General features: G+C 41.1%; 1 protein-coding gene across 1 annotated transcript in view; it reads left to right on the top strand.

Annotated features, from left to right (window-relative positions):
- Positions 1 to 25,354, top strand: part of thada (THADA armadillo repeat containing) — a 122,373-nt gene that overhangs the window by 64,000 nt on the left and 33,019 nt on the right. The window contains exons 29-31 of the mRNA XM_033613828.2: positions 174 to 342; positions 15,031 to 15,134; positions 21,619 to 21,701. Of these exons, the coding sequence (XP_033469719.2) occupies positions 174 to 342; positions 15,031 to 15,134; positions 21,619 to 21,701 (356 nt within the window). The remainder of the gene's footprint in view (positions 1 to 173; positions 343 to 15,030; positions 15,135 to 21,618; positions 21,702 to 25,354) is intronic.

Below are 25,354 nucleotides of genomic sequence, written 5' to 3' on the forward strand. Positions count from 1 at the left end.
TATGATAATAAGGAACTTTATAACTTCCTCCATGAACTCAAACATACAATGTTACATAATGTACGACGGAAATATTATGATAACAATTCAGCTCTCCATGATGTTAATAACTTTCTATGGCACTAATGTTGCTGGTGTGTGTGTATGTGCATATGTGTATGTGTGTTCTGCAGATGCGGACGCTCTGCAGTGTATCGGACCAGAGAAATGGCAGCTCGGGCCCTCGTCCCCTTTGTGCTGGTCACCCAGATCCCATCCACTGTCCACATGTTACTGCAGGAACTTCCTGTAGAGCCCGGACCCAAAATCCAACACAACCACATCCACGGGACTCTGCTGCAGGTCTGCACCCACACACACATCAACATCAACCGATGCACTCATATATATACATAACATATGCCATAACATTCAGTGGGGGCTGTAATCATACATCGCTTAAACAGCCACAAGTGTTTATGTAGTGATGGGAGCCTCAGGTGGAATCAAACCCTGAACCCCCACACAATATGATTATTTGTTGCTTTCTGCTGTTTTGTATTATTGTAAACTGAATATTTTGGGCTGTGAAGAGGACCCCCCTCAGCTGGGAACTCATGATGACCTTTTTTCTGACATTTAGAATTAATTTTTTATTGATTGCAAAATAATAATATTAAAGATAATGATAAGCTGGGGGTGGTTTATGTTAAACTCTGTTTTGTCATTGAGGTCATAGTTAGTTGTGGTGTTGTAGTGGATAGGATTATATTCAGAGATGTTTCTAATATCCTGCCCCCTTTATGTATGTAAACAGGGAGGAATATAGTCCAATACTAGAGCACTTTTAACAATAACGGCAATAATAAACATGTAACTGAATTTATACATTCCTGAAAATCTCAACATAAACTGAACATTAGGGCTGGTCGCTATATTGATATTTTATTGATATCATGATATCAGACTAGATACCATGTTAGATTTTGGATATCGTAATATTTTGTCCTGTTATAGCTGTTCTGTTATGTACCTTTACACACTTAGTCTTTATATCCACATTATTGCTGATTATTTGTCAAAAATCCCATTGTGTCAGATTTTGTGAAAACACCAAAAGTCAACCCTGCAGTATTGTTGCAAAATGGATATCAAAGTATTTCGTCAAAAATATTGTGAAATTTGATTTTCTTCGTGCCGCTGAGCTCTACAGAGCATCATTAACTTTAACATATTGTATCTACTTTTAGGACTTTGGTTTACAAAGCACAATATAATTAGTTTAATCAGTGTATTGAACATGTTTATGTTCTCAGTATGTTTTTTGAATAACATAACATATAGTTAATAAGACATGCTGTGTTAATGATCTGGAAACTAATATTAACATCACCCTCCCCCTGCTTAAGAAAACAGTTATGTAATTGTGCGAGTCTTTATAGCCATTCTAAAATATGGAGACATACCCATGACATTTTTTATTATGTGGTGCATTCAGTCACACCACCGGATGATACTCATTTGCTTTTATTGGACGATAAACCCATATCTTGTAAATCGTATCTTTCCAGAACTAATAAAATCAGCCTTGTACTGTATTTGCATTTACAACCATTCACTCTCAGTTTATTAATGAGTTCATAATCCTTTAATTCAGCTTAAAACACAAAGTCATCACATTGGAGGTTTTCACTCAACAAAGACAAAATATAAAATGCAATTAGCAAAGCGGTTATCATAACATGTATATTTGCACACCCACACAGAGATTATAGATATGGAGCATCAAGCCTCAGCACACACTCACACACACACACACTCACACACACATTCTCCATCGGCCCCACACACCCAGTTTCCACACAGAGCCTGTCCAGACAAGGCGGTTATCGCAGGGTAAATACCAGTGTTTAGTTCTGTCATCACACTCTGACAAACACAACCAAACAGTCTGCCGGTAATATCAACACACGCAGAGGAAAAGGGGAGAGGGAGTTTCCCCAGCCTTTTATTGAACGCCACTGACGGGGTCGGTGTGGGAGCAGGGGGTGCGGAGCGGTAAGAGCCGGGACCGAGGGGTCAACACAAAGAATGAAAACTGCACCGTTTTCTTCCTCACTTATGGTTTGATAGTGGTCTGGACTGCAGGGAGGTCTGCTGTGGGATGAAGGCAAAGGATGGGGAGGAGGAGGAGGAGGAGGAGGGCCTCTTAAAGGCTTAGTGGAGATTTCAGGAGGAGAGTGAATTTAGTTTGCTTTCCTGTCATGGCTGCCATGTGTGGAGCCTCCCCAGATGTCCCCTGCACTGTTTCTGCATTTGTCCCTTCAGCTCCACCTTCATCTATTTCCTTTCTGTCTCTGTGTTTCTCTGCTTCCTGTGTCTCCTTTTAAAAATTTCCTCCTTGGTATCCTCTCTTCCTGTTACTTTGCCCTTCTGCTTCTACTTTTTCTCCATTCATTCTCCATGTCTTTCTTTCCCATACCAAAGGGTGAGATGTATGTGTCTGATGCAGTGAATGTTTTAACATAAGGTGGCTTCTTAATCTTGTCATGTGTTCTTTGTGTCTCATCTTCACCATTGCCGTGTCTTGTCATACGTCATGTGTGCACTGTATCATCACCTACCTGTTTTGTTTTCTCTATGTTATACAGCAACTTGTATACAAGGGGACAAAGAGATATTTTAAAGTCTATGTCTAAGTCTAAGTGCCTCAACTAATAGTTATTTTTAACCAACCTTTCTGTCGTGTACTGATTTGTTTGTTTTATTCATAGGGACACTGAGAGTTACTGTTATATATCTGAGCACTTTGTGTGACCATCTTCAAAGTAGTTTGTAACCTGAAGCATACATGTTAAAGTAGACAGTTGGTGGCTGCTGCATTAGAGCAGACAGATGACAGAGACTGCTTCACTATGATTGGTAAAAAGAGAAGGAAGGGATGTTGTTAGGACTGGCCCTTTTACCGCCATTTAGCCTCGCTTGTGCCAACTTGAATCCCCGTTCTCTTTCATTTCACAAACTCCACAAATTTGCAGTTTTTTCAACTTTTTTCTCCCCATTCAGAAGAGAAAGTAAGATGTGGAATACGTCACACTCACACAGACACAATAATGTCTGTATGGGATATAGCACAGCTGATGCCTGCAGCCCTTCCTTGGCCTTTTAATTTCCTTTTTCCTCTCACTGAAAGCACATCAGCCCGTCATACCTCACACACTTTGTGTTCCGCTTCACTGGATTTTCTACATGTCCTTGTTTTTAAATGATCAGTGACTTTACGTCAGAATTATTATATCATATTTGTGATATAATTAAATACTGATAATTAAAGTACATCTGTAATATATTGAAATATTTATTGAAATATGTTTTTAAATACTAAAAAACTGAGAAGGAAAGTATACCCAACAGAAAAAGTTGAATGTTCCTCTTTGATGCCATGATACTGTTGTACAATGGAAATTCTCTAGTGGGGCACAAACTCATCTCCTACTTGGTACATCTGTGAGGCTGGAGATATACTTGCTGTTTTACGGAGACAATCAAAGGTGTCATGAATGGAATTTTTCAAATACGTGCCCATGTACTGTGTATGTTACTGGAGGATTCCACAAGAGGGCAGCAGAGGACTCAGACAATATAGAATTTTCGGATTTGAATGATCTAAACAGTAAACATGGCAACATTCAAGGAGGTGACTATATTGTTAGCTCTGAGATCACGGCAGAAAAAGCGACAGTGGCGCCATCTTAGATGGTATGTGTAAAGTACGTTATAACAATGGCGAGTTAGCTTCCGTTGTTCTGCCACCGCTGCCCCTATTGTTCATGTGCATATTGCATTTTGTAGATGCTTTGTGTTGATTTCTGAGGACAAATAGTTAAAAGCAAGTATATCTCCAGTCTTAAACTTTAAAAAACTTTCAAACATATGCTCTGTGCTGTGCTAACCAATAACTATGTTGATCATCTCATATACAGTTCATATACAGTTATATGAAAGGTTCCAAATATTTCAGTGTCTCTAGTTTGTTTTGCCATAAGCCAAAATGAGGAAAGGGATTTTTTCATGCTTCCCTATCTCCCCAAAAATTCCTACTTTGTGCCATTCCCCGGTGTGAGTCATATTGTAGAATAAAAACATTTGATTGAAGAGGGTTTCAGGGTTAATGACAGTAGTCCTGATAGTGTTGTGTTTATCTGTAGGGGCCATCTCTAACAAGGCTATAGATAGCTGGTGTGTAGGAAGGTGGGGCATTGTGGAGATGATGGAGCAGATATGTAAGGCGTGTCTCGCTGCTGGAAGGGGGTACAACTGTCATAGCTGTAGAGCTGTATGCAGGTGAAATGGTCTAAACATAGTACAGCAGAGATAGCAGTCTGCAGTGTACGTGTGGAGGGGAGCATCACACACAGAAACACTGATAGAGGAGATAGTAGCCATGCAGTCAACAGAGTGTGTGTAAAATATTCTGCACTCGTGTAAGATGGGGAGCTAAGATGTTTAGACCTCAGAAGAATTAAACAGTCAGAGAGAAGGTGAGTGAGTGTGAGTACTACTGTGTGTGTCTCTACATGTACAGCACACGCTGGCAGTGTGTTTATGCTGAGATGATGAGGACATTGTGTTTAGCCTTCGGAGATGCCTAATGTATGTTAATATGCTTCACTGTGTGTGTGTGTGTGTGTGTGTGTGTGTGTGTGTGTCTGTGCGCGCGCGCGCAAGTGTGTGTAACAGGTAGCAGATGTTTTTGCTCGAGGGAGAAATGACTTCCTCTGTTATTGTCAAAGAACAACTGTTAGTGGGCCAAGTGTGGAGCTGGGAACCATCACAGCTACTGAGGCCAGCTCTACCACCCTGCTGACTTTCTCACACACACAGTGAAGAGGTCTGATAACCACACATGACAAAGTGTTTCCATCCAACCCCACCTCCAGCCCCAGTCCACTAATGCTGCACTTCTTCTACGTCATTGAGGACTAGTAAATTGAGTTCTATGCTGAATTAAACGGTGTGACTCAGAAACAGTTAGACCTACATTCTTGACTGACTTGCATGTGAAGCTGTTGTAAGACTCAGCACCTCAAATGCAAGATAATGCTTTTTTTTTTTTTTTGTTAAAGGTATGATAAGCAGGATGGTCGGTTCCTGTAAGGTGAAAGTAAAAGCCGACTTCAGAATCACTCTCATTTGGCGTATTGCCTCACTATGTTTGCATGTTTTTGGCACTGTGTCTGTTGGATGCCTGCTGCGTTCAATCTGGCATCTGGTTGCAACCTTTTTATAAAGCCCCAACATCACCTGAGCACAGTGGGGGAACACACTCATGAACGCCCCAAGCACAGGTAAAGAGGAAAATAAGAAAATCCAGGCAGAGGGCAGAGTCTCTGCAGATAAATACCACACGCTTTTTGTTGGTTGTGAGTCATGACTGAGAGGAATTACTTCTGTATGAGCCTATGCATTGTTTTTTAAGAAAGTTCTGCGAAGTGTATTTTTAAAGATAACCCCAAATTTATTAGCAGAAATACACATTTTCATATATTTATTAATGGGGCGCTAAGCAAAATTCAAAGCATATGAGTTGTCTTGACACAGTTTTCAACATGGAAGTGGCTGAGCCAGAGGCTACTAGCTAATGGTTTTAACTCCAGAAACAGCACTAAACAAAAGGCCCGTTTCCACTGAAGAAGTTCCTGGTACTATTTGGGGGGCAGGAACTACTACAGGAACGTCCTCTCGTTCGGCCCTCTCAACTGCCATGTCTCCACTGAGAGAGCGGAGTACGAGGAAGGTTCCTGTAAAGTTACCGGGCTCTGAATGTGACGTAATCGTTGCGCGACCATTTACCGGGGCGACGTAGGGACGCCGTTAGTTGATAGCCCTTAGCGGTGTCTGTAATAACTCTCTAAATGGCCCGTGAAAAAAAATATTTTTTCCAGCGGATGTCTTAGTTACAACATGATTGAGCTAACTGGAGTAGTTTCATGTCGTATCTGACAACGGGAGGCTTTTAACAGATGACGTCCTGATATTAGCCTGCTGTTAGCTGTCCCTGTCAGCTGCAGCCACTGATGCTCTCTAGACATTGTGATTTCCCAAAACTGAATAAATACCACACATAGCAACACAAAACTGCTTTGCTAGCTCAATCATGTTGTAACTAAGATATCCGCTGGAAAAAATATTTTTTTCACAGGCCATTTAGTGAGTTTTTTTTTACATGGCGGAGGAAGCTATATGAACAAGCTAATCCTCGTCTGCTGAGTTTTACAAATGCCGGCTATTTTGTTGCTTTCTGTTGTCGTCACATCCCTCCTTGAGTATATCCAATCAGCACCAAGTAATCCCCAAGCCCCAGCCAGGAGTCTTTTGGGACCGTTCTGAGTACCTACCCCGAGGCAGGGACTTGTTTAGCCCCCGTAAAAGTTCCAGAACTCTGTCCTTCGGGGGTGGTTCCTGCGGTGGAGACACGCACCAACGGCCCCGGCCCCGTAAAATTACCCCGAAGTTCCTGCGGTAGAAACGGGCCTAAACAGTGCTGACAGAGCTAACTGTTAACCAGGGGGAGCTGGAGGGTGGGTGCTACGCCTTGGTGATGCTGGCACACTGATATCAGTGGTAACTGCCATATGAGCGCAGTGCACACATATACATTAATATGCACACACAGCTGGACCGGTTTACCACAATAAACTGCAAAGAAGTTGGGATTACAGCAAACAGAGGTGGCATGACTTTACTCTCTGCTCAGGTCACCATTGCTCCACCATATCTTTAAATAGCCAACAGTGGTTTGCTGCTATACTAATTATCTTAATGTCACATGCAGAACCTTTGATTAAAAAAAAAAAAAAAAATCACAACGTAATGTATATTAGGGTAGCCAGTTTTTAAATTATTGGTCTATTAAACCGGTAATAATCATGCAGGGGTCCAGGAACCCCCAGGGGTCCTTGAAGGGAGTTCCTGGGGGACCTCAGAAAAATTGAGCCGCTCTTACCTTTATGGTCATAGTCCATTGCCAGAAATATGTTTATGGCTCTGGTTAAAGCCTGGTCCAACCAAAGTGAAGCTCATGGGCAAGTCCTCATTAATAAGTAGCTAGAAGCTCAGTGATGTAGTCATCGCTTGCATGATTAGTTGGTAAACTTTAACATAGTAACCAACTGGAAAAATTCCAGCACTAATCTAAGCTGAGATAGCTCGTTTGCTAACTGTAATTTAGCAGATTGCAACTCTAATGATCAGTTTGCGAGCTAGCTAGCTTGCTCACTAACGTGACAAGAAATTAACATAGTTTACACAACAGACAAGTCTTCCATTATGTGGCAGCTTGTATTCCACCAGAGCACGATTATATAAAAGTGATGGTCTAACACAGCTAACAGGCTTGGTGTGAAAGAATCACATGGCTTTACTTTGTCCCTGTGGACAAATGTGCTGATCAAAGAGATTAATTTGGAAAGAAATGATTTCACCATGAAATGTCAGTTTAAAAGGCTGATGTGAGCAGACTTGTACAGACAGACCCTGCAGTGTTTTGCTAGAGTGAAAAGGTCTTATGACAACATTTGGCAAGAGTACACTTAATGTAGGTTCTCCATTTAACTCTGGGTAATAATAACATATTAAAGTAACATAATCAGATAAGACAAAACTAACTGACTAGTATCAGATTGTGAATGAAAGGTCAAGATTAGCCTGATTTATTGGTTTAACTCGAGGCCGTCCTGTCCTCTGAATGGCCTGACTGAGGCCCTTGTCTTTGATAAAACATCTTAAAACACACTGGAATCACTTCAATCGCTGCAGCGTCCCCCAAACCTCTGTTGACACAACCAGAACCGAGCTTAACAAGCCCATCGGATGGGCCGGCACTAACCCAACCCGACACTGGACTCTGCTCTCGACACGCGCCAGCAACAACCCTGGCCCACAATGCCGGGTACAGGCCAGAAGTATTAAAGCTGCGGCCTGCGGTGGTTTGAGGAGGGCCGCCTCGACGGATGTAATCCTTTGTGTATTTCCACAACAGAGGCTAACTGAGGCTGAGGAGAAGGAGGCCTGAGAATTAGGACTATCACAGTCTCTTTTCCTCTGGCAGTGGTGATGCTGGTGTTGTTTTCCCAAATGCATTCTTCCCTGCTCTCTTCCAATAATTTTATTTTGGTCTGTTGTTACGACGCCTGCCTTTGGCCAGTGGTCTGCCTGTGTTTTCTGAGAAAACCCTCAGGGTTGAACCAGTGAAAGAATGTGTGGGCCTTAAAAATCCAGCCAGCTTTCTTATAATAAAATGAGATGAGTCTCATCTTGAGGGGATCCCAGGTATTTGATAGATACTGCTGTCGGACATTAGAAGAAGTTATAATGTTGTTAACTAATGGGGCCACATGAGAAAGTCTGATTACTTTCAGGTTGCAGCCCATTTTCTTCACTTCCCAAACTTAGTTGCATATGGCATGTGAACATTACTGGGTCCCCTTTCTGTATCCATGAAATGGATATTAAAATAGTATTTGTTATCCACGGTGCCACCAAATTTTACTGACCTCCTGCAAGATCTCTACAAATCCTCAGGGAGTCAAGGACCCAAGTTTAAGACCCTGACCTTAACAATTTTACTTTATTCAAACAAAATCATCTTAACTCACTTTACAACCCTGTGCATACAAGTTGTCTGGACACGGTTCTTAACATGGAGGTGGCTGAGCTGGCAGCTGGCAGCTAGCAGCTAATGGTGCTAACTCCATAAACAGTGCTAAACAATGACAACAGTGCTGACAGACCTAATGGTGTTAACCTGTAGGGAACCGGAGAGTAGCACTACGCTTCTGAGACAATGCTGTTCCAATATCAGTGGTAGCCACCATATGAGCGCAGTGCAAAGCAGTGGCAATGAGCTAGGCAGTCGGATACACCCATACACTAACATGCAGCATCAGCTGGCATGGTATCTGTTGTAGCCACCCACATTTGGGACTTTTTCCTTAACTGTTAATAATTAAGAACATAAAAATTATGCATTAGAAAAAGCACATATTGTTTAAATCTTGCACTGGGCGGCATGGTGGTGCAACAGTTAGCACTGCTGCCTCACAGCAAGAAGGTTCCAGGTTTTATCCGCCAGCCAGCATGAGTCCTTATGTGTAGTTATGTGAGTTTGCATGTTCTCCCCGTGTCAATGTTGGTTTTCTCTGGCTTCCTCCCACAGTCCAAAGACATGCAGGTGAGGTTAAGTGGTGACTATAAATTGCCCGCAGGTGTAAATGTGAACATGAATGGTTGTCTGTCTCTGTTGATCTGTCGTGTGTGTGTATCCGACCTCTCGCCTAATGTCAGCTGGAATGGGCTCCAGTGCCCCCATGAGCCTTGACAAGATAAGTGATTACGGATAATAAATGAATCTTGCACTGGATTTAAATCTTAATGATATGATTATTTAATTGGATTTCCATAAGAGAAAAGTAGGAGTGGCTGTGGACTGCAAAGAAAATAATTGAATCAAGTCATAAATCACGCACATGCATGCTATATTCTAAGACATTTTGCCCAGATATTGTTTTTTATTGTGGTAACAAGGTAAGCTTCACTCAGTAGATGGCTTTCATTCCCATGTGGACCATGTAGCTGTATCTGCATTGTCAACTACGTAAAGAGAACTGACCAATTTTTCTTGTGTTGAATGTAGGAAATTACAACAAGAGTATAAAGGCTCTGACGTTTGGAAGAAACTAAAAGTGAACTGACCCCTGGGTTTAAACAGTTGGGTAGAAGATTTAGACTTTAGATAACACAAGCAGGAGTGATAGCAGGGGGCTAGTGAATGTCACCCACGTACACACACACAGCTCATGCTGCCAACACACAAAAATAAATGCATCTCTGCAGCCAATGGAAATAAGAAACAGCTCCCTAGGGGGTAGTTTAAATACACTGCTGTAACTTTTGACAAAGATGTAGTAACATAGTTCTTGCGTGCACGCACAGACATATACACGCCACTAAATTACTCGGGTGTCACGCCCATGCGTATATGCATATGTGAGGGAGTGTGACTCGGTGTCTAGAGTGCATATGTAAACTTTGTTTGTGCAAGAATACGGCTATATAGAGCAAGAGCGTGTGTTTATGTCTTTTTATATTTAGCCCGTCTTTATTGGGATCTCTTTTTGCCTAATTGGGCGCGTCCACACTTTGCCTAACCTCTATCTGGTTTATGTGAATGCCAATTTATATGTTTCTTTGTGCATGTGTTTTACTGGACTGAGCCATGAATTGGCATGCAATTATTTGCACTTGCACTTGCTGTTTGTGTGTGTGTCTGTGTGTGTGTGCGTGCTCGCTGCAGCATGTGGTCAGTCTGTGGTTGCGGCAGTGGGAGGGACAGCAGGGCAGGCTGATAACAGAGTCTGAAGGGACCTCACATCCACCACCACTATTTTTACCGGGCCCAAAAGAGGAGCAAGGCTCATTGCAACACACACTCACATAGAGAACGACACACACACACACACACACACACACACACACACACACAAGCAGTTAAACGCCTCACTAGAAAACAAGGCGTACAAATAGGTTTTGATATTTTTCATATTTAGCACTGCCACACCAAGGCTTTTTCTTTTTTTTTTTTTTTTTTTTGCTTCTTAAAGTTGCATCCCCAAACTCTAGAGGGGGGTTGATTGTGATCCTCCAGAAGGTAGTGTTGTCACGATACTGGAATTTCTAACTTTGTTACAATAACTTGAATTATATTCACGTGGCAATTCACAAACAGTGAGGGCATAGAATTTTAGATATTTATTAAATGAAAAATCTAACAAGGCTATATCATAACGACTTTTCTTGTAGCAGAGCACAGCAGAATGACTATTTAAACATTAACAGTACGAGAGAGCGTGAAAGTGCAGCTGGTACCAGTGTATCAATACTGAGGAGTATTGAAACTATTTCAATTATTCAGAAACAATATGCATCAATGAATCAATATTTTTGACTACACTATTACAGATTAGAAAGAATATAGGAATTAATATCTTTATATCAAACCACCCATTATCTGTCTCGCTTATACTTATCTGTTTATATTAAAAATGGATTAAATTAATGTGTCTAATGTGAGGAGTGTCGCTTATAGTGAAAACCCCACAGAGCATTAAATACTAATGCTACTTAAAAGTGAAAATGAATGACAAATAGATTGGAAAGCATAAGTTTGCATAAAGTTCTGTTAATAATGGGGAATTGTTCCCAGTATTGTACTAAAATAAAATAAAATTAAGCACACAGGCTGCTAAAAAAGTCTTAGAGCAATACAAAGAAACTTACCTATTTTATTCCTAACAGTGTGAGGGCATTCAAAGGTCTTCAACACTTACCTAAATGTGTTTTTGGCTTTAATGATGTGTTAGGTGTTTAAATGTTTCATTTAAATGTCTTAATTTTTTCATTTAAAGTTGTTTTTTTTTCACAATCAAAATTTTTGAGCACTAGTTTTCTCTTCCAAGGAGGTAATATTTTAAGTTTATTTTATTTTTTTTTATGTTTGTCTGTTTGTCAGTAGGATTGTGGAAAAACCACTGGCCGTATTTTTATTTTTAAGAGTGTAGCATGGGCCGTGGAAGAATCCATTAGATTTTGGTGTGGATCTAAATCACGGGGTGGATACAGTCACTATTTTTCATCTTTGTTAACATTGCAAGAGAGGGCATTTGGCCTTGGCCGAGGTATGAAGAGGTCTGTGCTTCCTGATTGCCCTTCTAGTGTCTCTGTATGGCAGTGCTTTATGTGTAGTTCCCGGTTTGTTTTTTCCTGGACATGCATGAGCAGGGATAGGCAACCCGTTGCTCTGGAGCTGCATGTGACTGTTAAGCCCCTTGCCTGTGGCTCTCTATGGTTTTGACAAAAAATTATATATAAATGATTAACAGTTATTTTTTTAGATATATAATAAATATATATATAAATATATAATAATAATATAATATATAATATAAATATAATTTTATTTTCATTTATCATTATTATAGGCCTCAAGTGATTCTTTCATTTTCCTGTTGTAAAAATATATAGCCTATACCCGGTATAAAAAAATATTTTAATATTTTGTAATACAACTACAGCCTGGTGCTTTTTACTATAAATCTTGCAGAACCTCAGCGGCTGTGACTAGTCATGAGTCTTCCTAGTTTTCAAAGTTTAAGTACCAAAAAATCATAAATAGCCCACTGCAGAGTAGCCTTGTGATAATGAATGTTTATACCTATTAGTGATGTTGAAAGGCTAATTTAGACTTAATAGGCTGTGTTACTTTAATTATATTGCTCAAATATGATTTGCGGCTCTGGAAAGACGTTTTAATTATTTTATTTACCAAATATGGCTCTTGTGTTGGTAAAAGCTGCTGACCCCTGTGCACAAGGATGCACGTGTTGATGCAACACACATTCCTGCCATTGGTTTCTAATATTTGACTGATCTATAGGCAGTGGTAACACACCAAGAGCCAGAGTTGTGAATGAAAATATTGTCAGAAGACTCCATAGGGCACATTTTAATATCTTAAACCCTCTTCAACTAAATTCACTTGTAGATATTTTGAGTCTATAATAAATGGGTTTAAAACAGAAATAATACAAATGATACATTTCCTACAGGTGTAGCAGTTGTAGCAGGACTCATTAAAGCATGGTGCCTAGCAGTGGTAATCAGAACAAACACAAAAAGAAGTCCACTTCTAGACACAGTCAAGGAAAAAGTCTAAAACTGATGAACAAAAATGAGTGTGCACCAGATCTCTGTGCTGCCGTCTTATCGTCTCCCATTCATTTGAGCTCGATCCAATCCCAGCATCTCCTCCCACATGGGGTGTAGTTCCTCTCTGCCTTTGGGAGGAGGAACAGGGAGGCAGCATTTTCTATAAATATTCCGGTTTTCTCCATGCCGGGCTGGATTGAGCCGGTTGAGCCTCCCATTCAGGGACTTCCCAACCCGGTGGATGAGGTGTAGCTGTGGAGTGGAGGGAGAAGGAATGAGGACTAAGGGCTCTGTCACTGACACTGGAACCAGCGCTGGCACCGATGCTGCAGCCTTTTAATCTGCCGCCCAATGCTTCTGAATGAGTCGACCAATTTCATGACTGGATGTAAAAGCACTGAACACAATGCATACCAGAAACCACTGAGGACCTTGTTTGGTTTGTTTTAGCAGCCTGTAAGAGAAAAATCAACCAAGTTAAATTCTGAGGAGAAGCCAAAAACTTCCAAATCACCTCAGATGTGATTTTTGTTGAGTTTAATGCCACGTCAGATGACTTGTTGACCAGCAAGTCAAAATTCCCAGCCTTCATTTAAGTATACCATCCAAGGCCGCATTTGATAAAGATATGACATAATGTCAGGTTTGGTTGTATAGCAGCAAGTTCAAAAGGCCAAAACGTTTAAGGCTTGCCAGACTTGTCACCAGTCCAAAAAAAACTGAGCATAGGTAATCAAGTCCTGTATTAAACAAACAGGATGATGTGACGCCCTTGTCAAACACAAGATGCATCAAGATCATTGTGTCACTTAGTGAAACGTGTGAAGTTCTACGCTGGTGAACTCTGACCTGGGTTTCTGCCAGTCACATGAGATTTAAAGAAGTCAATAAGGTGATCAGCAAATATTTGCAGAGACTAGTTCAAGTGTGACTGATAGCGTTCAAACCAGTTTTTTGACAGTGGAATCACTTGGAAAGGTTCAATATTTGGTTTGGGAATCGGCTCCAGCACTGGCTCCTCGTAGGTGGAAAAGCCCTTAGAGAGTGACGGCAAGAGGAAGACGGACCCAGGGGTGTGGAGGCTGTTTGTATGAACCAGTGGGTGTTGCCTGGGCGTGGAGACAGCAGGAGAAGAGAAGGGGCAGGCCAGGACTCAGTGGCCAGGCTTGGTGCTACGTGGTCGGCCTGGTTTTTCCCCACGTTTCCTTCCCTGCACTGCGTAATGAATGGCTTCCTACTGGTCTGTGGCCGTGGCCCCGGCTTAAAGAGTATACTTACCAAGGCCCAGAATACACAGCCCAGCCAGCCAGCCAGCCAGCCAGCCAGCCTGTGTCCTGGCCTCTGAACACTCCCAACCACCAGTCCACCTGCTACAAACTGGCTCAGTCACACACTGTCACAGCAGCCACAATGAAAAGAGTGATTTGATCTTTAATGGGAAACATCCTCTTTTTTTTAGAATTCTTGAACATTTTCTGTCTCCATTACATAATGTACAGTTACTGCTGGCGTTTACATATCCCCTTATTTCCGCCACTGGAGCCAGAAGTCAAGTGATGGAAAGGATGGTTGTCTGGGGGGTGGAGGGGTGGCATGTTTATTGTCTGGTTTAAGGGTACTTCCCCATGCTCAACAGTTGGTGAGATTACTGTGCAGTATTAATGTGGTTGTGTCTCTGACTGTATGACTCAACATCATGATTTCAAACAGGATTTTGTTGTTTCGATTTTGAAGAGACACTTAAAGAAAAAGCGGTCAAGACTTGCTCAAACTTCCAGTGAAAGTATATTTCAAAAGACCACAGATGACATAAAGGGACAGTTCACCCTAAAATCAAAAATACTTACCTGTAGTGCTATTTATCAGTCTAGATTGTTTTGGAGTGAGTCTTCGAGTGTTGGAAATATCGACCAAAGAGATGTCTGCCATCTCTCAAATATAATGGAACTAGATGGCTTCAGCTTGTGATGCTCAAAATGCCAAAAAAACTAATTTGGAAAACTCAACAGCAATGTCTCTCTATAGAAATCATGACCTAGTTACTCAAGATAATCTACACACCTTGTTGTAAGCAGTTGCCATCATGCCACCCAATACACATACTGTTGGAGTGTCAGTGTGCCCTGGGTTTCAGGCTTTTGGTTTCACTTTCTGTAGTTCGTTTTTTTGTGGTTGACCACACAGAGCAACTTTTCAGTGGGGCTGACCCCAGCTCATGAATAAATGTAACAGATGATCGTGCTCACACGTATATCAATTCAAGATTGTGTATTTGTGTATATGCAGGTGCTGTTTCTGCTGCGCTCTTACCAAACTGACTCACACAGACCCCTGCCAGCAGGAAATGGCATCACCGAAGGCCTCCATCAGCGCATGTGGCTCGCCTCACGGTAATCCTAGACACACACACCCACACACCCACACACAGACGCATGCACAGATAAGCATCCCTCCCACCCTTCCAACTCTCTTGCCAGAAGAATAGCTCCTTGTATCACCGTTCATCCCCTCCCTGGCTGTGTCCGCTTCGTGTCCTGCCCAGGCTTCCATTTCAAAGCGACCGCCTGCTGTCCATCCGCCGACCCCCCCTTTCCTCCCCTCTCCCCCTTCTACCCCTGGTTCTCTCGCCCAAGATCACCTCAAGATGGGTCACAGATTACCCCACTGGCCCCATCCTGCCCAGCTGGGGTCAGGCCTGGGTCTCCAGTCTCCCCTGTGCCGCAGCTCACAGCAGATAACACAGGGTTGCTGGGTTAGCAACACTAGCCCTGCTAGCTCCGCTTGGTTACACTGATGAGCCTTTATTAAGATGACGAGGTGAATTCTTGCTCACCAGAGCGCGCCCGCCGTCTGTCCGTTTGATCACGCAGCCAGCACCACAGTGCCCGGCGCCCAGATCTAAGGACAACACAGGTCAGAGGATCTCTGTTTTTGGAAAAAGAAAACCTCTTCTCTCTTCCAGAACACCACTAATTTGAAACGGCCACCTTCCAAAAAGGACGGAATGCATTGTTCGTCTGTACTGAGTCAGTGTTGGGTTTTGGCCTCACACTGTCTCTGCGTTGTGTCATTTTGGACTTTTTCTGGCTCCAAGAGGGTGTCAGCGCTGTAAAGATGACTGCAGACACTTGTGGAGCTCTCTGCAGTTGACTTTGGCTTTGTGGTGGCACTTTAGGCCCAGTACCAACCTCTTAGAACAACTCCAGTGTTTGGATTGTAATCTAATGATTCAACTCCTTTCTGCCTGTTTTGTAATGTTACCTCACATTCATACACACATGAACACAGTCAGTCCACTTTACAGGACTCATCCCTGCCCAAATATGTTCTCACTTAAGCCACACACTCCCCCAGCCCTCTTCCCATGCTCCATCACGTGTATTGTGTGTGTGTGTGTGTGTGTGTGTGTGTGTGTGTGTGTGTAGTGTGCAAAGGGTTTGTGTGGCAGCGTGTGTCTTATTAATATCTGAGTGATGAAAATGTGACGTCAAGCTCACACACTGTCTCCCTTGTTTTCACACACACACTTGCAGGCTTTCACAGCCCTGTGGTCATTCCCTCGATTGAACGTACACTGAACTGAACACACACTTGGCGCTGCCCACACATGCTGCTCCACTCACATACAAGCCATTGGCAGCTATAATGCATTTATGTCAACATTCACAAATAATGTAATGATAGTAATCCTACATCGTGACTATAGTGAAACTAAAGAGTCATAAACTTTATAGTAAATCAGTTATTGTATATTTATGGATACGCAGGAAATAATTGGTTCCTTTTTTCAAGCCTTTGCTTTTTTTCTATGCGTGTAAACTGTAAGTGAATCAATCAAATCTGTGCTCACACAGCTGGCGGCATCTCGTGATGGTCCCACTGTCTTGGCTTTTAGGATTTACCACAAAAAAATACACATCACTGTCCTATTCAGCATGTTGTCCTGTGAGCTGTTGACCCAGTAACAACAGTAACTTTTTGTTTGGGTAATCTCTGTTCAAATGACTCTCATCTATTGTCCAGTCATGGCCACATGCACTCACTAAATGGAATCATACTGAGCCCATTATTTTATTAGTTGATCAACAACAGTGTTTTATGTCATGTTACTTTTGTATTCATGTAATCTGTCCGAGATGGGCCGACATAGCAATGAATTACAGACGATTAAAATAAGACAGATGACACAAAATATGCCACAAAATCAGAATGAAACAGAAATGTGATTATAAAAATAATGAAATAAGCTGTTTACTGGCAGCTCAGTATATTTTAGTGTCACGGTACCAAAATGGGTGAAAGTATCACAGTTTTGAGTAGTATCATGATACCACAGCAAAAATGAGGCAGATGTGCCTTTAAATCACTTTTCTATAATACATCAATGATATTTCAATGGAATAAATTACTTATTGACTTATTCATACTTCAAAAACAGCATCAATAAGTGATTAACATAGGGGGATCAAAATAAAATAAATAAATAAAATAAAAATCAACCAGCCACCCTCCTCCTCTGATAAGTTGAGAACAATCCCTTGAGTGTGGTGAGGTTTGTGGACCGTTACCTGCCACAAAGAGAGAAATGTGAATGGCTTGTTTCTCCTCTGACACGTGACATACTTGTGTGCCGCCACGGCTCGGCTGTTCAGGTATTTCTGGGCATTCATGACACCAACGAAGAGGAAATCATTGGACCTGGAGCCGGGCTTCTCGGTTGCCAGTAAGCCATTATCTTGCGCCGTGGAGCACTATGGCCGTCGTATTCCCGTCTGTGACCCCGTTCAACCCACAACCGGCAGGATTCGCCATTCGTTTCTGCTGCTGGTTGAAATCTGTGCTCACACAGTGTGCTCCTGAATTATTTCTTTTGCTCGCACAAAACTATTTTTAGTCGCAAATGCGAAAAAAAATCACTGCCTACAAGTAAAAAGAAATAAATTATAACTTTCACTGCTTAAAGATCCTCAACTGCTCAGCTAATACCTGAAATGTCACTGGAAAACAAACCACTGCAGCAGCATATTGAGTGCCAGGTGGCCAGCGCGCGCCATTATTGGACGCCGCATGGACATTCACCCTCTTGCGATTGGACTTTGAACTTATCCCACAGTAGTGGTACTGTGAGGTACCGTAGTACTACGGTACTCATTAACATTATGGTATCATATGTACCGTGGTGTTTTAGTACCGCGGTCTACCGTTGGTACCAGTATACCGTGCGACACTAGTATATTTACAATGTTTTTTATCTGGTTTGCAGTTACTTGTGGTATTTTTTGTATTCACATATGTTCAGGTTATTAGATTGTAAACTTTTGGCCCATTAAAGGGTGGCTTCCTTATTATTATTTTTTGTTGTTCTGTAGCTTCACAGTATTGTTCCTTATGGATTCCAATCTGAAAACTCAGATTTTGTATGGTATGTAGGTATTATGTATTTTTTAACATCAAAATTCTTTATTACCAAACGATTAAAAAACGTTTTTCCATGTGATTTTACATAGGTTTCTGCACGATGTTGCTGCTACATATAAACTCACATACAGCTAGGGCTGGGCGACATGACCAAAATCTCGTATCCCGATATAGGTCATTTCATATCCTGATAACGATGCCTATCCCGCACATTTTAATCCAATGAATAAAAAGTTGCCCCCCAACAAAATATAAAACAATAGACATTTTTCTCTCGTCACACGATATATATCGTCATATCGCACTACCCAACATATAGCTGTGAATCCCACATTAGTTTGGTTTTAAAAAAATAACACAATAACACCAACAAACTAAACAATCAAGTCATCACTACCCCAGCAGCTCCCACATGCTGTGAGGTCAATTTACTGTTTCTGTCAATGGAGTATGGTGGCTTTGAGGGAGCGACTGTCTGATGGTTGGTTGACCGCTGCCCCTGTTAAGTTTTTTTGTGTTGTGACTTTTTATAACCAGCTATTGTGGCGTCCAAAGCTATGGAAGCGAATCGTGACTAATATTTAAATTAAAATGTATTTACAGAAATGCTTTTTCATTTTAAGAATGTGGCTGCATTATTTGACTCATAAATAAAATTAATCATCAATCATCCTATTTGCATTTTAATTTTCTTCTTCAAGACTGCTCATTCTTTTACTTAATTAAAATGAAAAAGAAAAAGTCATTTGAGATTTAATTTTCAAAATATGCCCCAGCAAATAGATACCAAAATTCAATTCTCCAGTTGCATCTCTTGTACATAATATACCAACTGTTGATCTATAAATGTGTTTATACAGACAAATGCAGTATTATATTGAATCTCAATGTGTCATCACCCAGTTAAATAAAGGTTAGATGATAATAACAATAAATTAACATATTCTAAGCTAACACTTCCTCACTCTCCATGCTTACACTGTCAGCAAACAGCGTGTTTTAGGGGTGAGGGAAAGGAGGGCATCAGCACTGTAACCCACGTCACCGCTACTTGCTAACGACCTAGTGGGAGTTTGACATTTGAAAAACACTACAGTACACAGTACCTGGCTGCACATAAAAACATCTTGCATTTCATACATCTGGGTTAAGGAATTCTCTCTCAAAAAATAGATCTTTTCTGTCAAACTAGGAGACACAAACACAAGACCCACTAAGCAAACAATAGAGAGCTCTGGAAATAAGCGAACAAATGTAGCTTGAGTTGAAATTGTTTTATATAACGTCTATTTAGAAGGTTAAGAATGAACTACCATGCTCATAAAACTTCTTACTTATCTTATACTCTTATTTATTTAATACTCTTTTAGTCTTCCTACCTGTGTCTTCTTAATCTGAAGAAGTTATATGTACTTTCATTTCTTACCTGTGGATTTTTTTTAAAACTTCATTATTTAGAGCAAGTTGAGCTGCCTCTGTGTACGAAATGTGCCATATAAATAAACTCGCCTTGCCTCACCATATTTCACTTTTAAACAGACAGAAAGCATTGATAGCACAACAGGAGGTCTGATCAGGATGGGGGAGTGACATCAGCTCTTGAGATCACACCCAATCATGTAGATCCTCACAACCAATTGATTCACTGAGTTACAAATATCCAGTGACCTAATTCAGCAGTGTGTGGTGAGACATGAACCTATTTCTGAAGATAATCTCTGTCTAGGATCTTAATGAAAAACAGATAATCAATGACTGGAGGCAGGGTGTTTTCTCTTTAACTTAATAAATGGTTAAGGAACATTTAAGGAGCTTCCCTAATAAAAGGGAGCTTTCATTCTAAAATGTTCTTTCTTCACTGTCCTGTGCTGGATCAAAGGCAAAACTAAATATGGCTGCAAGCGACATTCCCGGGGTTCTGTGACATAGACTGTAACATTATTGGTGTCGTCCCTGTCTCACGCTGTTCTTCCGGACTCCAGAAGTCACATTCAAAAACTTAGCAAAATGTCTATATGGGCTGAAATTGTCAGCAGTGTTTCAGCAAAACAAAATCATTCTGTCATTCTTTTTTGTTATTCTTTTTCTTATGATAGTGTTCATCTTTGATGTCACAATATATAAAATGATGCAGTCATAACGGGACAGGATGTAAAATCCTGTAACGTTACTGTGCCCTGTCAGTCGAAATGGTTCTTTGGTTTCTGACATCATATTTGCCGGTTCTAAGTTCTTCAGCTTGTCAACAAGTGCATGTGTACAGCTGTCCATGAGACTCTTTCAGATAGGGGTGACACGTTGAGGACAGCCTATGTCACAATCTTTGAAACATAACATTGATAGTGATGTACACGCTGCTGTCGGATTGTCAATGTTTTTCTGAGAGCCTTGAACCAGATTACCACAGTTTCTGTCAGGACAGTATAACAGTTTGCAACCTGCAGGAACAATTTGTTTTTACAACAGTGGGGTACCACTCTGAAACTGTAACGGAGCCACAGCGCAAAAATACCAATTCTTGCATAATGTTGCTTTAAAGATAACTAGCAGGTTTTTATCATGATCGGAAAGATGCTCATGAATTTATGACCAAATCTGTGGCAGGTCACGCTCTTCTTTGGTAGCGCTGTCACCTCCTAACAGCTTCATTAAAAATATACTTAGATAATGTTTGGACAGACTCAGACAGTCATTGATTTATAGCCAAATTTTGGGCCAGCCCATTGCATTTGTTGGAACTGGCAGCTCCAGTAATAATCGGACAAACAATTTTTGATTTATAGTCTGATTTGTGTTTTGCCACACCTTTTTTTGTTAGTTTTATCATTTGTAGCTCCCCCAAGTGGTTGAGTTGAATGAAACTTTCAGAGTATGTTTCAGGTACTTATGTGGACATATCCTGCAAGTTTCATGATGACCGGCCCAACGGTTGTGAAGTTAGGGATATTTATGTGCTGAGCCACGCCCTATTAAAGTTCATTGGTCAATATCTTGAAAATGCAATGTGATATCAACAAGCTTTTGAAAACTTTTGACAAGCTTGGTCCAGCTTGATGATCTGATTTTGATTGTAAAAATTTGGTAAAAAATGGACTTAACAGCTTCGTCGGAGATGTCAAACACGCTGTTTTCAAAAAATTCAAAATGGCAGAAAATCTAGTCACATGTACTTCAGTGGTTCTTGAGGCAAATTTGTAGAGTGAGTATAAGATGGATGTTTGTACCAAGTTTAGTGACAGCATTGCCTTTTGAAGTTGAGCTTTAGTCACAGAGTCCTGATCAGGCTGATAGGGGTCATATTTGTTAAACAGCATTTGGTCACAATTACCAGTCATTGGTGAAAATTTCATGCATCTACAATGCACCATCTCACAGGAAAAATAATAAACCAGCATTTGTTCATTTGTTGGATGAAATAGTTTAAGGAAACATTTTTGTTTCCTTCTCTCTTTTCAGACAAAATGGCTGTGTGGTGACCAGAGGAGCCTTTCTGGATGTGCTGGTGTGTCTGTGTGGGCCCAAGATCAGTCTTCTGGATGGTGAGTAGTTACTGTGGGGTCGCTGTGTTAGACTCAAGTTTTAATGAGAAATACATGAAGCAGAATACAAACACAACTTTTATTTCACTGTCTGGTAAATCGAGGAGAATCTCTGCGACCACATGGTGACATAAGTTTGTGTCACATGGTTACCAAATAGTCTTGCATAACTACACTGTACTTATACAACAATGTTAAACAGTTGTTAATGGTTTCCCCATCGGAAAGGGCATCTGATAGCAAGGTAAATCGCCAAAAAATTATAAAATACTATCCCTTTACTAATTATATAATTTACTTTCTAAATCAATGTTGAGTTTTTCTGTATGTTAAATTCTCATATTGAGTGGAAAATATCTGAATGTTGGTCTTGAACAGGTTAAAAAACATGTTTATTTCACTTGTGTTTTAAATCTTGTTTGTGATGTTGATGATCTTTTGCTGATGTCAGCCAGTTGCTGGGGAATTTATCAGCTCAGTAAACAGCAACTGTGTTCCCTCCATTTGCTGTGAATTGGACTTTGAATACTTCTAAGTCTGAGCAGACAACCCCGCAACGTTTGCTGGCGAGGCTGTCCGCTGCTCTCCATTTAGACTGATTGTTGACAGAAGTCAGTTTCATCCCCCGGTGTGTGTCTCTGCGTGTGTGTGTCTGTGTACGTGGTGTGGTTGTGTGCACATGTGCGCAGACTGGCGGGGGTCTCTGCACTGCAGGAATGTGAAACCAAAGGCGAGCGATCTCTGACAGATGGTGGGATTGTGCCTATGACCCAGTTTGTGTCGGAGCGCTGTACTCAGAGGGGGAAAAAAAGAGAGAGGGGGGGGGGGCACTTATGTTTTCGGTTGGCCATGTGCTGAACACATGTTGGTCTTGACAGTGGAAATACCGAGGATTTCTCAAAACAAGCCTGCAGATTGAGCACCCGGCCTGGCCCGACTTGGCTCTGCTCCTTACATAACTAAATAAGCACCCTCTAGCTCACACACCTCTAATGCCTCTCTATTATTATCATTAGTCTGTCTTTGGCTTCATTTCTCACCCTCACTGGTAGTGTTTGAGTCCTGCGTTGGTCTGTCTCTCCATTTTTTCCTTCCTTCTACTCCTCCTTTCCGATCCCTCACCCTTTTCCTCTTGTGTAATAGCACTTTTCAAACAAATCAGATGTTGAGTTAAAAAGCCACAGGTTGGGCAAGTTCATATGAAAGCAGCAGGCTCTTAAGAGTGCCTGGCACCAGGGGTAAAGGAGGTGAACAATCGGCTTTTTCAATATTACTTCTCTTTTTTTCCTTTTTAACTGGCAACCGGCATTAAGTAGGAACTTTGCATTTACCAGCCAATTCCTCTCGGCTCTGAACACAGGTCTTTGTGTGTGTGTGTGTGTGTGTGTGTGTGTGTGTGCCCACATTTCTTTGCCCCAGCCCTTTGATCCATGCAGACTCATAAAAAAGCCCCCACCGTCCATTGCTTCATCTCCACCTCCACCAGTCTTCTGTTTCTCTGCTTTTCAGCCATGCCAGTAAAAAGAGCTGAATAGTTTGCTATGAGGGAGGTCAGGAAAGTAGGAAAAAGAAAAAAACACACACATAAATGTTTAAAGTATTACTGAATGTGATGGAATCTCATGTGTCTCTATTAGTGTGGTTGCAGATGCTGATGGTAAAATATGATGTTAAATGACTCATTATTCCTCCGCACTCAATCTGGAATAAGTATTCATTAATACCCTGGAAAATCTTTGTCGTAACAAGTGTGTCTGTGCTGAAGACTTTAAATCAGAAATTTCATATTGTAAGTTTGCTAGACGGAAATTTTTATCCAGTGAAGTCACTTGAATCAGCGTTGCTGGGGATTAAGAGACTACAGGTTTACAAATGAGGCTAGCAGCTTGAGGCTACATTAGCCACTTTTAGCATAACACACCCGAATCTGTGACTGAACTGTCAGTAGTCAGTGCAATGCTAGTCTGGCTCTCACAGGAGGTAGACTGTGGATTTAAGTCATTGTCCACCTATTTCAGGTGGTAACACGTTCCCTGCATGTTACCATTTCCCAGAGGTGGGAATAAGTCACACATGTGCAAATCACATGCAAATTTCACGTCTCAAGCAAGTGCCAAGTTACTGTGGTGAGATTCAAGCAAGTCATGTTGAGTCATTGCTGTAAATCAAGCAAGTCATAATTGACTTATGACTTACTTGACTTACAGCAATCACATGTCATACAAATTTCCGATGATTCAGTAGGCTAGTAGGTTAGCAAAAAAGACACCTCTTAGACATCTCTGCCAGTAGGTTCCCAGGTTTGCCCACATTACACTAGAAATCACCCAAGCATGTTTCAAAAACAAAACGTAAATTTTCAATATCTAGAAAAATCCAAACATTTCATAAAAAGTCCTTTCGAGTCATCTATCTGAAGTCTGAGTTGAGTCTCAAGTCATGAATACAAAGTCAAAGTAGAGTCATTTATCAGTTTGTCGAGCAGCGCTCAAGTTCTCAAGTTTGTGACCTAAGTCTGTCTCGAGTACAGTCATGTGACTCGAGACCCTGCACTGTGCATGAAAAACCTTCGAGCTAGCAATGTACTGTTGTCATAAGCTGAGATTTAGCTATCTTAGTGGCAACACTAGCCTCTCCACCAAAGCAAGTTCCCTCCCAACACTTGCTGCATCCTTGGTTTAGCATTCCCCAACACAATGTGATTTGTCCAGTGCATTTTTTCCCCTTAGTGTGGAATTATTATGGGTTCAGCCAGAACTTTCTCCAGCACTGGCACATTGCAAGATAGGTCTGACTATGCAAGACTAGTGCAAGGCTTAATCACTGTGAACAATGTTTTTACTGGTGGGTCCCCACTTTGTTTGTAGTCGTGCACAAGGACACTTATGCATGTGCACAAGGCAACATAATACCCATTTCTGCTGATGGTATTACACTTAACCACTAATTGACAGTTGGCAAGTTAGCAAAGGTGGATGTTAACAAAGCAGTTTTTAAAACATTTAAAAAACCCTAATGTTTTATGAGGAAAATGCATCCACGCCTCACGGATACCCCCAGTGTTTTAGTGAGAAACACTAGAATTGAATCTAAATTAGTTTGTGTATTTATGTGTGTGTGTATTAGTGTTTTTATTTGACCTCTGTATTTATTTGTTTTATTTGTTTTATATGCACTCACTTGCAATTGAGATAGGCCAGTGCAATACCTGTAGTTCCCTTGTTTGTAACCTTACATACAAGGCAAATGGTTGCACTACTCTTGCAACAGTAGTCTGCAACTGTAACACACGCAGCACACTATGTTGGCAGCTGGTCTGTGTTGATTGTATGTATGTATGTGAATATTGCAGCTGTTTGCACTATACTGCCCAAGACGAATTTCCCCTGCGAGACAATAAAGTTTATCTTATCTTATCTTATCTTATCTTAGTTTGTTTACAGGGAAGCTCCACGAAGCACCTATATGCTAGATCTGAATTAAGAAAAAAAATATATAAAAGAACCCTGAAACACTGTTAATTTCTAACAGTTTAGCTGTGTTAAACAGGAGAAATGATAACAGCATCACATAAGGCTCTCAGCATGCATGCGTAACATGTGAGGGTTGTATTAAGATAGACTTGAAAATATCCAAACCCGTCCTTTAATCTG

This window comes from Epinephelus lanceolatus, chromosome 17, assembly GCF_041903045.1.
Source record: "Epinephelus lanceolatus isolate andai-2023 chromosome 17, ASM4190304v1, whole genome shotgun sequence".
Taxonomy (NCBI): domain Eukaryota; kingdom Metazoa; phylum Chordata; class Actinopteri; order Perciformes; family Serranidae; genus Epinephelus; species Epinephelus lanceolatus.